The sequence below is a fragment of the Natrix helvetica genome (assembly GCF_964273705.1).
Source record: "Natrix helvetica genome assembly, chromosome: 5".
NCBI classification, from domain to species: Eukaryota; Metazoa; Chordata; class Lepidosauria; order Squamata; family Natricidae; genus Natrix; species Natrix helvetica.
The window spans coordinates 42,837,716-42,856,217 of record NC_138551.1 but is presented as its reverse complement, the minus strand read 5'-3'; the positions used below and the strand labels follow the sequence as shown (position 1 = coordinate 42,856,217).

Sequence of the window (18,502 nt, the reverse complement as noted above, 5' to 3'; positions counted from 1 at the left end):
AAAGCCTTGTTTTAAGTCCAAGCATTGGTTTGTCAATCAAGGAGAAATCCTTTTAGGGAATGGGCAAGCTTCGCAAAGTAAATTCCCCGACAGCAACAGAGGTATTAGCAGGATTTATGTGAGGGCAAGGATTTCATGCTGAAAGGGCAGCCAGAAAAGGAAGAGGCTTAAAGAGGACACAATCTGAAACCTGACCCTTCTCTCTCTCTCTCTCTCTCTCTCTCTCTCCCTCTCTCTTTCTCTCCCTCCCTCCCTCCTCCCTTCCCCCCCCCCTCTCTCATCTCCTTCAGGTTTGGCATCAGTGCTGGGATTTCCTTTCAAAACTGATTTGTAACCTGTTCTTAGGTCAGATCACTATAGAACACCAACAGCATCATCCAGAAGCTTGTGTGTGTATGTTTGCATGCATGTATGGGTCACTGCATTTGGATATAGGGGGAAGCAAAAGGTGCACAGTGTTTGGTCCTTAAAGACTGTATAATCAGTAGCTATAAGGGAGAGGACACAACGATCTAATGGGGACCATGGAGTTTCCAGATGTTCATAGTGCAGTTGCTTTACAAATGTTTCTTGTAGTCCAATCTGAGAAGAGACACGCCACTGCTGTGCAGAAGCTGTGGGAAGACAAACAGGGGGGAAGCCTTGTCCTACATCAAAACCAAGGTAAAGAAAAATTGCATTGACTGGGGAGTTTGCAAGGCAGGGGTAATCTGTACATCTCCCTTAGCAAGTATTATTTTAGCAGAATGAGGGGATTGGGAAATCAAAGGAAATCAAGCAGGCTGGGGTGGTGGGGTGTTTGTTTGTTTTGTTTTGAATATATACTGTATCTGGATAAACAAGAGTTTAACCAAAAAGGGGGATATTTCTTAGTCTTAGCTCCTTTCAATTTTTACCTTTAAGTTTTATTCTTTTCTTCCAGTCTTTGGATAAAAGCTACAGGTAGTGTCACTGCAGTTTTAATAGTGTGTAAAGTGGCACATGGTTCTCTGTATGGCAATGCAGCTGGGAACAATATAAGCACAGAGCACAACATAGGACTAAGTGCAAAGGAAGTCATTGTGGCTACTGTTGCAAGGATTATGAATGCAGATAGTCCTAGCTCAATGTGAGATTTTATCAGAGCTACCGGATCGGCGCTGTAATTTTTTCCCTATATCTTTTTATCTACCATCTGGATTTTTGCAGCACCGGCCTGCTGGTCCTAGATTTTATAGCACGAGATTCTGTACCTCTAAAGTATGATGCAGAAATCATCCTTAATTTGCAAACAAAGCCAGTGTGGGAACACTCTGAAATGGACAATGATTCAGTAATTCTATTTCCAGCTGCTGCTATAATAAACAAAGAGAAGAAATATTTCACGTGTCTCTATAAATATAACTAGTATTAGTGTGCATAGTTGTGATTAATAAAAGGGATATCAGAATAAGACATTTATAGCTTCATTCAAATCAAAAGCCTAGATTGTGTTTTGCAGAGGGTATAAATTTTAATAGTGAGCTTAGCAGATTTTATAGTTGCTGCTGCTGCTATTTTGATTTTGGAATCGCACAAAGCTTTTATTCCAATTTGTTAGTTCATGAATACTATTCACTGATTAAGTGACATGCCACTGAAGTTTATATAGGTTTCCCATATCATTCATTTTACTTCATAATAACCTTCTTGGTGAAATAGTTTAAGGTGAGAGGAAGTCCAATGTCACCCAGAGAAATTCATAATTGAGGAGAAACTGGAACCGGATTTTTCCCTTTCCTTAACCATTAAGTCACACAGGTTCCTAAAGCTTGTCCTTCTATCCATCTTATAATGGAGGGGTACACAGTGTCCAAAGGGCACAGGGGAAAAAAAGTCTCACTTAAAAAACAGGTGGAGCTTTTATTGCAAAGTTGTGGTTGCCATCTTGACTTTATTGCATACCTAGTGGTAGGCAGAGATGGATTCCTACTGGTTCAGACCAGTTCGGCTGAACCAATAGTAACTTGGTGGCCTAGGTTGCTGGAACCAGAAGTGACCCAGGCCTGCCATGCTCCCAGATTGGTTCTCTTGCCGGCACCAGAGGTGCCACTATCTTGCTTTTGCCTTCTGCGCATGCGCAGAGCAAATTTTTGTTGCACTGTGTATCAAGCGCATGTGGGGTGCATCCCTGAGTGAACCAGCAGTAGCGACAGCCGGAACCCACCACTGCCTGTAGGGGTGATATGTGTTTAAAAAGAATTAAAGCCATTGATGATAATTCAGCTATTTCACCAGAGATAATGTTGCTGGTTTTTTGTTTGTTATCGTTATGAAAAGGAGGGAGGGAGGGAGAGAGAGAGAGAGAAAGAGAGAGAGAGGGGGGGGGATGATAGACAGACAGACAAATATAAAGATGGAGAGAGAGAGAGAATATTTGAAGGGTGGAGACTGGTAAAAGTGGTGTGCACACGCAAAACTATCCTAACTCCTGCCCTACCTCTGCCACCTCCCCCAAGCTTAACACCTTTATTTTTAAGATTAACTTTGCAAAAAGTATAAATTTAACATTTTAGAATCACAGGAACAAAAGTACCAATAATTTGTTGCTGAATTTCAGCAACCTAATCTGCAAAACTAAGGCTTGGGCCTTGGGCTGGCCATTCTATCATTTATTAATCTTTAGTGGGATCACTCTTAAATCACCCATGTACACTTTCAGGCATGCAGTTGTGTATGATTATAAAAAAAAAACTGAGTAAAGTTTTGTCCCTTGTCACACTACTAAAACCAGAGCAAGGTGTCTTTCGATGCAGAGCTAAAACAGGTGTTCCTAAGACACCTTGTGTGATTGAAAGGTTTCTCCAGCTGCTTTTTTTGTGTTTTGTACAAAAATATTACCTGCAGGGCTAGACATGGCTTCTCTTGTGGATATGAGCAGAGGCTATGCACACAAACACGTGTGGAAACAACTGGAAAACATAGACCTTTCTGAAAGGTAGGAGTGCTTTAATCGTTCAGAGAATGCTCCGCTCACATCATCTCTTTCAAATATCTTGCATAGTCCTAAACATATTTTTATCCACCAGATAATTAAATTGTGGGATTCACAGCCAAAATTATGTCAAAATGATAGCACATGCATGAATGAGACGGCGGTCTCTGAATTTGATATATAAACAAAAATAAATAAATGATGTCATCTTGCAAATGACATATTATGTAGTGACACAAGTATTGATTATGGAGCCACGCATGTTGACATTTGTTCCCCACTACCCCCTCTGAATTTCCATTGTACCAACAAAGACAATTTTCAAAGCAGACCAGTTACATACCTCAAGAATAGAGCTATCAATGGCTTATAGTCTTCATAGCTGAATCTTATCTCTGGAATCAAAAACGGCATTCCTAAAATGCCATTTAATAAGGATCAACAGTGGAAAAAAGCCATAACCTTCTTATAAACTTCCTGAATGCTTCTATTAGCCACTCCATGATGCCATCTTTCATAGTAGGGCTCATAAGCAGGAACCATCTCCCATTGTGGTGATAGATTTATCTGTGTAAGGATGCTTTGTCAGATTTTCTTCTATGCTTTGCAGTTGGAGAAGGTTCTACATAACTCATGGCATAAGGAGGATAGATCCGCTTGGAATAAAATTGTGGTTGCGTAGCCATTCCAGTGGCAGTGTAAATAACTAATGAAAAAGGCTCATAGAATACTATAGCAGAAAGGCCTTTAGTAGACAAATCTACTAAAGTCTTCACATGAAGGGAATTAAAGCAATCAGCTGAGAATGACTCTTCATTCTGTTTTCTGTTCAACTAGTAAACAGGAAGAGGAAGCAAAATGCTAGTCTTATATAATATAAGACTCTGTATAAACAGACTCTGTTGGTTTGAGGCTGTTGTTAAAAAGAAAATGTATCTCTTGCAGTGTATTCAAGCATTTTGATGTTCCTTCAGCAGCTGATTCAGCCATCCCTCCCTGTGGTCTGCCTGGGTCAGCTGCAGTAGGCAGGATCAATCAAAGCATGCCAGGCTATGTGTGTTTGCTGGGCACAGTGGAAGATTTTCCCTTGAGCCAACACATTTCAGAAATGATCCACAGGGAGATTCTGTTATTATGGTTTCTTGCCAGCCTTTTGATTACATTAAGAAAATCTATTACAAACTCAAGTTAAAGAAAAAAAATTAGTTTCAGGCATTAAGTCACAAGAAATAGGTACCAAGTTAACCAGGAACGTTATGTAAGTTTATTTGTTAGCTTGATTGTAGGGATTTACATCAACTTACACCACTTCGTAAATAGTTCCCAAAATTTTTAGTTGCATAATTATTAGAAATCTTCATGTGCTTAATATGAAGGTGTCAACAAATCAATTTGGGGGATTACGGTTTGATTACAGTACTTGTGAAGTTTGACACCATGAAGCAGCCAATGCTCTTACAGTATTTCTGAATGCTCTGAAGTAATTCAGATTGAGCCATACTGTAGTTAAACAAACACATGACTATCACACATTGCAATGATAATTTAACATTCATGGCCTGAACTATGCCAGTCATAAGCTATGTAGTACCCAGAATGGAAAATGCATTTGGAATGCTGGAGCTTCTCTTTGACGATTATCAAATACAGTTCTTTGAAAACATATACTGCTTAACATATTCCTTTAAGACTGAGCCTAGGGATGTTATATTATTCTGTACTTTACTTTGATTTGTGCATTAAAATATAAAATTTAGAAACAGAAAAAACACATTTTAGCACTTCCCATATGTTCTTCCAATGCATAGAGAAGATTTGGGTTCAACTAATTCTCTTGGTAAACTAACTCCCTTGATAGAAGGTTTGGGGGCTAAAGTGTATGATGAATGTTTGAGGGAGCTATATATGTCTAGCTTATCAGAGAAGGATTATGAGGACATAATAACTATCTTCCCGTACTTGAGAAGTTGTCATAGAGAAGAAGGGGTTACGTTATTTTCCAAAGCACGAGGGAGCAGGACAAGAAGTAACAGGTGGAAGCTTGTGAATGAAAAATCCAACCTAGAAGTAAGGTGAAATTTTCTGATAGTGAGAAGAATTAATCAGTGGAATAGCTTATGTCCTGGAGTTAGTGGGTGCTCCCTCCCTGGAGATTTTCAAAAACAGACTGGACAACCATTCGACCAGGGTGGTGTAAGGTCTCCTGCCTTGCATAGGGGATAGGACTAGAAGACCTTGAAGTACCTTCCGTCCTTGTGAATCTATGTTTTATGCTCTGTGGCTATCAGTTTGCATGGATCCATCCTGCATGTACACAATTACACATAACAAACTTTCTCATGGCCATAATTAAAATGCACCTCCTTTTTTATGAGCTATTTGTGCAACTTGATTATTAACCAAACCCCACCATTCAAAGAATCTGTCTGTATTTGCTCAGCCTAGCACTATCACACCTTAAGGAGAGTGTTAGTTTTTCTGACAGAAAATGATACTTGAGGGAAGAAAAGCAGGATAACCCACCAATCTTCTTTCTTATCTTGACCCCATTAAACCCTAAGGACAGCATCATTCCTTAGCCTTGTTATTGGGGAGGAATAGAAGTCCGTAATTAAAGCAGCACAAAATATGCACAGCCAAGATAGAACAGCCATCTGGTCTAGTCACTAAACAAGGCGAGTATAATCCTCAACTATTTAAAAAAAAATGGCTTACCTCCAAAGCAAATCAAATTTATTATTTTAATCAAAGATCCCATTCTCCCCTGGTAAAATTAATAAAATAAAATTTGTGCAATGAGTTTTGACTACCACACTAGTTGCATTAGTTATTGCCATGCTTTCACTGTGGCCACACACAGTTTGGCTTTTGTACTGATCGTATGTAGTTTGAACCTGAAAGAAGAGGATTAGTGTAGTATACTTTTGTCTTAGGATGTGCTGTATTGCATCAAGAGTAGTGTGTAATCCTTACACATATCCCCTTAGAAACCACAATAAAACAATACATGTTGGGTGGTTGCTATTTCCTAAGCATCTTAAGAGCAGAGGTGTTCTGTTAGTAAGTGTTTGCTGAATCTGCCCTGTGATAAAGTCAATAGAAATATACTGTGCCTAGCTTTTAAAAAACACCTTTCTTAACACAGGGAAGTTTAACCTGTGTAAACATTGTGCAGATTGTCATGTGCCTCTCATTGTCAGGGAGGGCAGTTCCAGGAAGGTTTGGTATTCAGTATCATTCAATCTTTTAGGGACTGGGTCTTTTTTTTTGCAAATGATAGTAAATCTGTAGTGAGAACAGAACACTTATGATTTACTCTTAGTATCCATGATGAGAAGTGGTTGCTCTTTCAAATTAACAGAACCAGGCCATTAAAGAAGAATGTTATTTCCACCCAATTTGTAATTACTTACTTCTATTTTGGGCATTCCTGTTCTCAGGTCTACCTACTGTGTCAATTTAGAGAGTAAAGAAGATGATCTTGACAGGGAGGCGGGGTGGCTGGCTGACAAGAGGTGAAAAATATTTTAAATCTAGATAACATTTGGAAGTGGCTTAGGCAAAAACCAGGAGGAGAGGATATAGCAAATCAGACTTGCAAGTTTCTATCATTAGTACAGCCAATCTCAGCAAAAGTAGTTTTAGTCTTCCTGGGGAATTGATTTCTTGATGGGTGTACCCAATGAGACTGACAACAATCTTGCAAATCTGATTGTATTGAACTTAAAATATTTTCACACTTTGTTGCCTTTGCAATACCTCTTCCTTATTCTTTACAGTTGAGATATAGCTGGTAGTATGGATCTTAGACGTTTTCCCTGTGTAGACTCAAGAGAATTTTTCTACATAAAAAGTCCCACCTAATCTCCATATACAGTTTGGGCAAGGATTTTAATATTTAAACAATTTTAGGGATGCTATCTAATTTCTTTGGTTGCTTAGTTGTTTTAGAACAATACTGTATTTAAGGAATATTATTGCCTGCCCTGTTATGATCTTTGTAGATGCAGACACATTAGATCACGGGTGTCAAACTCAATTTCATTGAGGGCTGCATCAGGGATGTGTTTGACCTTGGGCAGCTGAGATAGGCATAGTCAAGGTGGGCATGGCCAGCTCAACATCACTCATGTGAGGGGCGCCTGTGGTGGCCCGAACACTCTGCCTGTGAAAATGGGTTCCCAAACTCTGTTTTAGCCTGCGACTGCCTCCTGCAACCCTCTGCCAGTGAAAATAGAGTTTGGGAGGGCTACCCGCAGGCAGAGGCACTGTGGGGATGGCCCTTCACTGTTTTCAGGGCAGCCCCTTGGCCAGATCTAAGCACCCCTCAGGCCAGATCCAGCCACGGGCCTTGAGTTTGACACCCCTGCATTAGATCATTTGAATATATTTTCCAAGGCCTTCATCACTACTTTACCAAGTGATACTCCACAGAGTATTTTTGACTACTTGTTCCTTGCTCCTTCCTTTAACTTTAACTTTATTTAGATTTATAAACCGCTTCCTCTCCCCGAAGGGACTCGGGGCGGTGTACAGTCAGAACTGTACCAACTACTACCAACTACTGTTGGTAGTTGTTCATATAAAGCAACTGTCCACCACTAAATATCTTCATTGTTTATTCTAAGGATATAATAATGCATAATATATATGAATTATTTTGCTAGCTTGTTAGCATAGTCTTTTACCAAGAAAATCACAAAGAGAAACATTCACGTACAAGTAGATAAAACTGGAAATGGTATTGGCTCTGAGATTGGAAAGCTACCAGTATATTTTAGGTGTAACCATTTTGTAATGAAAAGCATGTATGCTGAATAGAATGCATTATGTAATATAGTCAACATTTAAACTATTCAATGTATAACTAACTACTGTATATATAGCTATGTGTAACTAGGTAACCTGTATAAACTTCAATAGCCTCCAAAGGAGGAGTAAATACTGCTCTTCTGTGACACTTTAGGGGAATATAGGTTCTGGTTTCAGCTTAGTTCAGTTTAGTTTTTAAAATCTTAATCTGTGTAGTTTTAATGTTTTAATATTTTAATTATTTTAAGCTAATTTTTAACAGGGTTTAATCACCCTTGCCTCATTTTTAAATTTAAAATTTTCATATGCTGTTTTTAGAGATGAATATGGAGCAGCAACAGAATAGAATAAAGAATAGAATAGAATAGAATAGAATAGAATAGAATAGAATAGAATAGAATAGAATAGAATAGAATAACAGAGTTGGAAGGGACCTTGGAGATCTTCTAGTCCAACCCCCTGCCTAAACAGGAAACCCTATACCGTTTCAGACAAATGACTATCCAACATCTTCTTAAAGACTTCCAGTGTTGGGGCATTCACAACTTCTGGAGGCAAGCTGTTCCACTGATTAATTGTTCTAACTGTCAGGAAATTTCTCCTCAGTTCTAAGTTGCTTCTCTCCTTGATTAGTTTCCACCCATTGCTTCTTGTTTGGCCCTCAGGTGTTTTGGAGAATAGTTTGACTCCCTCTTCTTTGTGGCAGCCCCTGAGATATTGGAACACTTCTATCATGTCTCCCCTAGTCCTTCTTTTCATTAAACTAGACATACCCACTTCCTTGCAGGCTCAGGTTATTTGCAACTGTTCTTCATATGTTTTAGCCTCCAGTCCCCTAATCCTCTTTGTTGCTCTTATCTGCACTCTTTCTAGAGCCTCCACATCTTTTTTACATCGTGGCAACCAAAACTGAATGCAGTATTTCAAGTGTTGTCTTACCAAGGCATTATAAAGTGGTATTAACACTTCATGTAATCTTGATTCTATCTCACTGAACTGTTTTGGCTTTTTTTGGCAGCTGCTGCACACTGCTGGCTCAAACTTAAATGGTTGTCCACTAGGATTCCAAGATACTTCTCACAGTTACTACTATTGAGCAAGGTACCACATATACTATATCAGTGCATTTGGTTTTTTTTCCTAAATATAGAACTTTGCTTTTTTCACCATTGAATTTCATTTTGTTAGATAGTACTCAATATTCAAGTTTGTCAAGATCCTTCTGTATCTTAAGCCTATCTTCTGGAGTGTTGGCTATTCCTGCCAGCTTGGTATCATCTGCAAATTTGATGAGTTCCCTGTTTATTCCCTCATCCAAATCATTGATGAAGATGTTGAAGAGTACTGGGCCTAAAACAAAGCCTTGGGGTACTCCAGTGCATACTTCCCTCCATGTAGATGCAGTTCCATTGAGGACTATACATTAAGTACTGTTGGTCAGCCAGTTTCGGATCCATCTCGTGGCGATGCTGTCTAACCCACATTTTTCTACTTTATCTAGTAGTAGGTTATGGTCTACTTTATCAAATGCCTTACTGAAGTCCAAGTAAATTATATCGACCGCATTCCTCTGGTCCACTAATTTTGTCACTTTGTCAAAGAATGCAATAAGATTAGTCTGGCATGATCTGTTTTTGACAAAGCCATGTTGGCTTTTGGTTATTACTTTTTTACTTCTAGGTATTCGCTGATTCATTTCTTGATTATCTTTTCTAGAATCTTCCCTGGTATTGAGGTCAGGCTGATAGGTCTGTAGTTTCCTGGATCTATTTTTTTTTCCTTCTTTGAAGATGGGAACCACATCAACTCTTTTCCAGTCCTCTGGCAGTTCCATGGTGCTCCAGGATCTCTGAAAGATATAGTTCAGTGGTTCTGAGATCTCATCTGCCAGTTCCTTCAGAACCCTGGGGTGTAATCCATCCGGTCCTGGTGATTTAAACTCAACTAGGGTAGACAGGTGCTCACTTACCATTTTTTCCCTCTATTTTAACTTGTGTTCCTAATCTGTTTTTTGTGGTGCTGTTTTTGATAGGTTGGACTGTTTTTTCCCTTTGTGTAAAGACATATGCAAATAATGAGATAAATAGTTCTGCTTTCTCCGTGTTGCTTGGCACCTTTTTGCCACTTTCTCCCAGCAATGGACCAATTGTTTCCTTGACTTTTTTCTTGTTTTTAACATGTTGGAAGCTTTTTTTGTTATTTTTTACTTTTGTCTTAAGCCTTTCTTCATTATGAGCTTTCCTCACTTCATCTTTATGGCTCAGGCTATTTGCTGATATTCTGCCTTAGTTATGTGCCCCTCTTTCCAATTTTTATACTTATCCTTTTTGTCTTTCAATTTGTCAGAGAGTTCTTTATGCAGCCATGCTGGTTTCTGTTGGGAGCTGTTATTTTTCTTTTTCATTGGTATTGTGCTAGACTGGACTTTTATAATCTCACTTTTCTAAATTTCCCATGCTTCTTGAGTTGTTTTTCCCTTGAGGATTCTCATCCATGGAATTCTTCCCAAGCTCTCTCTAAGTTTATTGAAATTAGCTCTCTTAAAGTCCAACTCTAGTTTGACTTTGTTCTACTACTTGTTTGTATAATGTTGAATTCCAATATTGCATGATCACTTGCCCCCAAGGTTCCTGTAGCTTCAACACCTTCTATCATTTCTTCTCTGTTAGTAAGAATTAAGTCCAATATGGCTGATGCCCTTGTTCCCTTCTCTACTTTTTGGGATACAAAGTTGTCTGCTACGTTTTTTAGGGACCTGTTGGATCTTCCACTTGGTGCAGAGTTTGTCTCCCAGTTGATGTCAGGGTAGTTAAAAAAACCCATTACTATTGTGGTGTGCTTCCTACATACCTTAGTTAGCTGACTAGCAAAAAGTAACAGAAATGTTCTGTATCAATTAATTAAACCTGATTCACACTTTCACCTTTCCAAAGTAAGTTCTTCATTTTGTACCACAATCCCCTGCTTATTTGAGTCATTATTATCACAACTACCTTTATCTGCCACTTTAGTGTCTCCATTAAGGTGAGCAAGGGCACTATATCTGTTATGCTGGGTTACAGCAAAAGCTTTGTGTTTATGGTTCACAGCTCTTACCCTGCCAGATCCCACGGTTGTCCATACTGCTTTTCTTCTGTGGGATCATTGTGGTAGAGGGAATGTGGTACAGTGGAATGGCTGAATTGAGCACCTGATTTCTGCTTGGAGAGTACATATTAGAGATTCTAGATAGGTAATGTGTCCATGTAGATTAGTAATTTGTTTACAAAGGGGACAGTATCCAAATTTGAAAAGAGTACTGTGAAAAAGAGCTGCAAAACAAGTATTACATTGAACTAAGCCGGTCATTTTGAAATAAAATAAAATCATATTCCCAAGCGCACTAACCCAGAATGTATTGTTGCTATTTTTGGTTTATAGTTATATGATTCGCCTCTACCTTTGTCCTTTGTACTCTCTCTGACTGCCCCTTCACAGCCAGCAGTTCCTCCCACCAGGCTCAGGGAAGTTCAAATGAAATGGAGGCAATTTTACTCTACCTTTGTCCTCTGTACTCTCTAACTCCCTTCTCTCAGTCAGCAACTCCTCCCACCAGCTTCAAGGAAGTACAAACAGCAGAAATGTTTTCCTTCTGTGGTTTTATCAATGAACCAGGACTGATAAGATTGTTTGGACCTTTAACTTTTTTGGTATAAGTATTTTTAAATAGACCTGTGATAGTCAGGCAACAATTTGTAACAGGCAAACCTCTCTGAGACAACATGGCTGAGACAAGGCCAAGCGAACCCAAGAAAAACTGCTGTTACCGGATAATAGAGATTGCAAGTAAGACTACTTTTCTCTTTTCTTCCCCCACACTCTCCAAACAAACCTAGCATCTTACTGGATTGGGAAGAGGATGATTGCTTCTCTGTGGAGGAGGGAGTTCCAGCTACAGTAGGAGCTGGTGGGGTGGGGGGAATGTTGAATGTTTTGCTTCCTTCTGGCAGTTCCAGAGATGAGTTCCTACAGGTTCAGACCAGTTCGGCTGAATAGTTAGTGGCGGCCTGGGTCACTGCAACTAGTAGGAACCCACCACTGGACCATATAACATGGTTGACAGATGGCTCACCAAAAAGGTAGAGATGACCCAAAATAAAAGGTTAATTTGGACTAAAGTTGATATTAAGACAAGGAGTTAGGAAGGAGATATAAAAAGAGGAAATGTTAATGTGGAGAGTTGTTAAAAAAGATGATGTTAAGTATTATTGTTATTATATTATTAATATTGTGGTGATGAATACTACAACAAATATGTGTTGTAGTACCAGTAGCAGGAATTCTAAAGTAACTGAGATTTGCATTTGATATACCAATCTCCACTGAAAAATGGGACAACTACTATCAAAATTTGTTTGCCTCAACCCAATATATAGAGAAACTGCCTCTACATATTCGGTTGCACATGCCAACAATCCTAAATAGAAATTGTAACACCTTACTCTATGCTGATGATATACTAATATTGTATTCACAAGTAGGATTGCATAGGCTACTAAAGAAATTTAGCTGCTACTATCAAATGACTCTCTAATTATTAGCAAATCCAAATAAAAAATTAGAGATATAGATGGCAAATAGACAGGGAACTAATTGAGTAGGTTAACACCTTCATATACTTGGGCATAACTTTTTCCAAGACTGGATCTTCAGCTTGTAACCACCAACAGTGCACACTTAAGAGCAAAAGGTCGTTTGAATCTATTACTCAAAAGAGTCAAAGTTACCCAGCTCCCTAGTACCACTAATCAAAGAATATAAAGCTAAAATAATCCCTATGCTCCTAATCGTAGCTGAGGTTTGGGGTTTACACTCCATTTCAGCTTTAGAGCAAGCACACTCAGCACCAAAGATGTAGTTTGGGTCTGGACCCTAAGACATCTGCTGCAGCTGTCAGAGTGGAACTGGGAATCTACACAATTCACACACTGTCTAAAATTAGAGTTTACAACTATTGGGTCAAAATTAATGAAATGGAGACGGATAGATTCCCTCAGGTATGTTTACTGGAGGAGATAAAATTGCAATCACAAACCCTCCTGAAATGTCTGAGCAAATATAAGTGCACCCTCCAAATAGACAACTATTTAAAATCACAATTGCCAAAACATCTCAGGCAGACATTTACCTGAACAAGATTCGAACAGCTTGATACAATGGTTAGATTTGGGAGATTCCATTATATCCCATACAATGGATATACATGCCTCTGTGGAGTTGAAGATGTAGAAGATCTGCTGTTATTGCTGTTAGTTGCGAAGTTGGTCTGACCCATTGCGACCCCATGGACAACGTTCCTCCAAGCCTTTTTGCCTTTTGGTTCTGTCCATGGGGTTTTCATGGCAAAGATACTGGAGTGGGTTGCCACTTCCTTCTCCAGTGCATCACATTTTGTCAGAGCCCTCTGTTATGACCTGTGTGTCTTCGGTGGCCCTACACGGCATAGCTCATAGCTTCATTGAACTACGCAAACTTCTTCACCACAACAAGGCAGTAATCCACGAAGGGGTAGGAGATCTGACTCATATATTATTCAACTGCTGTTTATAAAAGGGGCTGATATAAGGGCTTTGATTTGATATAAGGGCTTTGATTCAGATTTGATCTGAAAATGACAGCACAATTTCTGACTAAAATAGTCTGAGATTGGCATATGTGAGCCTGATTGGGGTAGATTGCAGGGGTGATAAGGAAATATAATTTATGTCATTTTATTCTATTTTACATGTTTATGTATTAAATTATTGTATTTTACCCACTCTCATTTTAAACACTTTGTTTAGAATTTTATTGGTAACATGTGTTTGAACCTGTACGTTGATATGGCCTGTTGGAAGAATTGTCCATCTGGGTTCAGTTCCAAGTGGGAAGAAAGACACTGGAAACCTGGAGAGGACTTGGAAAGATGGTTTAATGGTGGACAGGACCACATGGTTTGAGATCCTGGGCAAAAAGAGCATATGGGTGAGAGAGGGAGATAGATTTATACCCTCTCTTGGGCCCCACCTTGGAGCTTCCTGTTCCTGTGTAAGAAATGTATTCTGATTGGTTGTCAGACTCCCATGGGGCCAAGTTGAATCTTGTCAAGTGATGATGTAATAAAGGGGCATTGGGCATTTCCTATTATGGTTTAATGGCTTTGTTCTGGTTTGGATCTTGAGTGAGGGCTAATCCTATCACCCTGGAGCTGAAAGTCTTTTGTGTTGTAGATAACCAAAACATCTGCTGAGCTCAGGGAGCTGGAGTTTCTGTTTTAAGATTTATATTCTCTTTTAGGAGAAATATTCTATTCTGCCTTTTTAATATTTCTGAGAATGTTCCATTTTCCTAGGAGAGGGGTGGGTGACAACTTCCTACAGGCCTAGGGGCTAATAAATACACACACAAACACAACAGTTCTTGTTCATTTGGAACAGATAATAGATGTTTACTACAAAATATAAATATAAGCTGAAGATTCCCCTCTGCACTTTCTGTTAACAGAATGCCTTGAACTTAAACTGCAAGAACTTCATTCACCTTGTTGTCCTAATTTCTTTATAGTTTTTTCAACTTTCACATAAACTAGATCAAGGGTTGGTTTGCTGCTAGTGTTACTACCAGTTCTCAACCCACATGCAACGTGTGCTGTTCAATGTAAATTGTTCTGCGTGTGCAGTCACTAAAATTTAAAATGGTGGCACCCATGCGGCAATGAGGGAACTGATTCGGGGGCATGGCAGGCCTGGGTCGCTGCCAGTTCTGCGACTCAGGTGTGAATTCCGCTACCGGTTTGGCCAAACTGGCAATAACCTACCTCTGAACTAGATGTCAGAAATAGGAACGTTCAAGAAATATTTAGCAGCACTTTGTATATACCTTCAGAAGGCATGTTTTTTCTATCTTGGGAGCCATAGGATCTGCAAAGGCTTTTCTAACCCTCTACAGACCTAAGGATTAAGTAACTGATGAAGTGTAGTTGGAATGTCTTAATAAAGATAAGAATTTCCAATGGCACATTCCCGCAAGTTGAATGAGAATCAGCCTGAAGAGAACATATAAGTAAGGAATTGATTAAGGAATAGTCTCCCCAAAGGAACCTCAGGGAGAGCAATGAATTTTAAATGTGGAATGCATGAGGTAAGATATTTAATGATTTGAAACAAGAAATTAGAGATGAGTTTGTAAAGTAATGGCCACTGCTTTTGATATTTGAATTGAGCTGAAACATAGGTATTAAATTGTAGGCGCCAAGTGAGATAGCATTTTTTATGCTGGTTTATTACCAATGGCCACTTCTTATTTAAGAAATCATGGCTTGCTATTGTCCCCAGGAAAGCTTGCAGAATTTTGAGGTTTACAAAATTAGAAATAAGATTTTACAAAAAATCTAGGAAGATAGAAAAAGAGAGGAAGGGCAGGGCAGGCAGGGGAGGGGAACAGAAGAAAGAGGAAAGAAACAAGCAGAAATGAGAATTAAGCACACTCAGTAATCATTAAATGTGGAATATAGTTATGAGGCGACAATATACACCAAAGTTAGGTCTAGATCTTATTTGTTTCTACTCACCCAATTTCACACTACTTCTTTCACTTAATATATATATATATCTTTCTTTCTCTAGGGAATTTTTTTTGCAAGAAACAAGTCGTTACACCCTGCTCATCTCAAGGTAGGTTGCAAACTAGTCACAAATGAGCCGATAGTTCCCTATGTTTCTGCAATTTTCATTCTCTGGAATAACATAAATATTATGAAGCACTTGAAAAGATTTGGAAAGAATGGAAAAGTCTGTAAAGACATTATAATTCTGTTCATATATTCTACCTGAAGGGGAATTAAATTTGTGTCAAAGAGATGGGGTTATGCTTCCTGATTTTATTCAATTCGTTCCCAAGCTTCTCTATCCAGCAGGAAGTTAACAGAGAAGGATCATGCAAGATTGTATTGGCATTCAAGCACAAGCAAGCAGAACTTCCCCTTGAAAGCTTGCTGGAAAGATCAGGACTGATAGATTCTAGTTCACCTTTTAACAGGTACTTTTTCAGTTCAACATGTGGGCAGTGGCCTTGTCACCCATGTTTTTTAAAAATATATCAAAAGCTTGAAAGAAAACCTTAAATTAACATGTTCCTAATGGGTAAAGCATTAAAAGGATTCCTTTAGACCTGAATTATTGAAGTGACCAAAGAAGGTCAACCTGGAACTATATTTTCTGTTAGAACAATTTTCTTATACTACCTCATATCAGCTATGAATCTTATTTTCATGCAAATGGGAAAATTGTCTATCTTGACGAGACCAAAGACTCATTTAATCCAGCATTCAGTCTCCATCCCTGATTTACCAGATGCCTGCAGAAAGTGTAGCTTCATGGAAAATGAAGATTGCACTGTAGCTCAGTAAGACATGCTTATAAACAATATTCAGTTCCATCTCCAAAATCTTCAAAAGAGTTGGAAAAGACTTATGGTGGGAATTTTGGAAAGCGCTCACCAACCACAGAAATCGATACTGCAATGCCCAGAATTCGTAGATTTTGAATATATAACAAATTAGGATATTTGTGATAAGCTGCCTGGGAAAGCCAGGAACTGCATATCCAAAGAATGCCTAATTGGGGCAAGCTCTATTAACATTTAAAGAGGTTTTGGGGCAGAATGCTAATTGAAACACCCTGATTGTCTTTATTCTCATCATAATGACTTAGTGAAAAGGAGGATAAGAGAACTCAAAATATTGACATCATTATTACAATAATTACTTAATTTATCAGTTCTGCTAGTCTGAAGGAAATTTACTGACCCCAGTGGTCAAACATTGAATCATATTTTGACCATTGATGGTCTGTGGTAATTATGTCTCTTAAAAATATCCCATTGATAAAGAACTGTAATAAATTGTAGATTGCTGTATCTGCATTAGAGTGAGCAGGGTCATCTTTCACCTTTTTGGCATTTTGGAATGTGTGTGTGCGTGTGTATGTGTATTTGTGTGTGCACCAGTAAAATACCTTTAAAAATCGCTCAAGACACAATGTTAGAAGAAAATTCTGGTCTACTTTGTAGCTGAGTAAATGGGCAGATGATGCCTGGTTGAAGAGGAAATAAATTGTATTCAGTAGCAAAAACAGCCAAAAAAAAATCAGCTGTCAAAGGTAGGTACAAGGTTAGGAAGCTAAGGATGGTAATACTTATAGTAACACAGGGCTTTAATTGAATAGCATTGGACTTTGATGTGAAGTATCTTAGATATGCAAATTGAGGTGTTTCTGCCCATGTGAAATCCATGTGAAGTCCAGGAGAGGAGGGTTTTGTGGTGTGTACGTGGTAAATCTCTTCCTTGATGTGGAATTTTATTAGGGGCCTGGTCTCAAAGTGAAGTATTGTGATTTCCTCTTATCTTGAAAGGGTTTCGTTTTATGTTTGCTTGTCAGTACCAGCTGATTTCCTGGAGAAAGTCATTTAATCAATTGCAGCTCAAGTGTCAAATACCAGCAAAAAAAAGCTTAAGCAGTTTATCTATATCTTTATCTGAGGTTGCTGATAGATGACAGGTGGTTGCTGTTGATGCGTGACCTCATTAAGGGATGTGTGGGTCATATAGGGGCTTTTATTGTTCCAACAATATAATGCATTTTCCTCCATTTGGAGGAGATAAGAAGCGTTTTTCCATTTTGACTCTAAAAAACTCCTGATCCTATTTGCAAAGAAAAGAGGGGCAAAGGTATTGCACACTGTGTAACCAAAAGGTTTCCCTGCATTTGATATAAACTTTATTGAGGCCAGTGAACCAAAGTTCAGACTTGGTATTACTGCATGCAATTTACTATAATTTTAAAGATTTTGTATGGTTCCAAGTGGGATAAGTTGAAGTTATTACCTATCTATAATCTTGTTTCTTTTCTGGAAAGATGTACAAATGGAAAATAGTCATGTCTGTACCTTATATAAAACTCTATGTATGACAGGATGCTTATACAGTAAAAGCCTACTTACAGTGGTCAGAATTGACAACTGACCTTTATTCTCCTTTCCAATTTATGAACCTTCAGACCAGTGGTGGGTTTCAAATTTTTTTAGAACCTCCTCTGTAGGTGTGGCCTGCTTTTTGGAAGTGGTTTGCTGGCCATGTGACTGGGTGGGAGTGGCTTGCTAGCCATGTGACTGGGTGGGCGTGGCCAACTTGTAACATGTGGTGAAACTCACTTAACAACGCTCCTGCTTAGCAACCAAAATGTTGGCTCAGGAATTCTGGCATTTGAAGCATGCAAGTCTTAAAGCTGTCAAGTTACAAGACCCTTGCACCCCTAACCCTTTAGAAAAAAAACCCAGGGGTGTTCAAACTTGACAACTTTAAGACTTGTGGACTTCAACTCCCAGAATTCCTCATCTCGCTCTTCATCTTGATGATGTGCGGACGGGCGGGGGGAGGGAGCTGGAACCGGTTCTAAACGGCACTGTAGATTTGTGGAACCTCTTCTATAGAAGAGGTTAGAACTGGCAGGAACCCACCCCTGCTTCAGACACTTTATCCTTTGTTCCCTACTATCAATCACCTCACACTTTTTCAGCAACCTTTTTTCCAAGGAAACAAATCTAATAAGCATAATTAAGCTATATCTCAAAGAGAAAGGATTCACCTGTAATAGAAAGAAGAAGGGGGGGGGAGAATACCCTTTCCTTCTTCAAAAGAGAAGGAAGGACTGACAGAGCAAT

The 18,502-nt window shown here is 38.9% G+C and overlaps 1 protein-coding gene across 2 annotated transcripts in view; it reads left to right on the top strand.

Annotated features, from left to right (window-relative positions):
* Positions 1-11,318: 11,318 nt before the first annotated feature.
* KY (kyphoscoliosis peptidase) overlaps positions 11,319-18,502 on the top strand; it is a 33,032-nt gene continuing 25,848 nt past the window's right edge. For both annotated transcript variants that reach the window (XM_081954359.1, XM_081954358.1), the window contains exons 1-2: positions 11,319-11,590; positions 15,409-15,456. In XM_081954359.1, the coding sequence (XP_081810485.1) occupies positions 11,527-11,590; positions 15,409-15,456 (112 nt within the window). In that variant the 5' untranslated portion in view covers positions 11,319-11,526. The remainder of the gene's footprint in view (positions 11,591-15,408; positions 15,457-18,502) is intronic.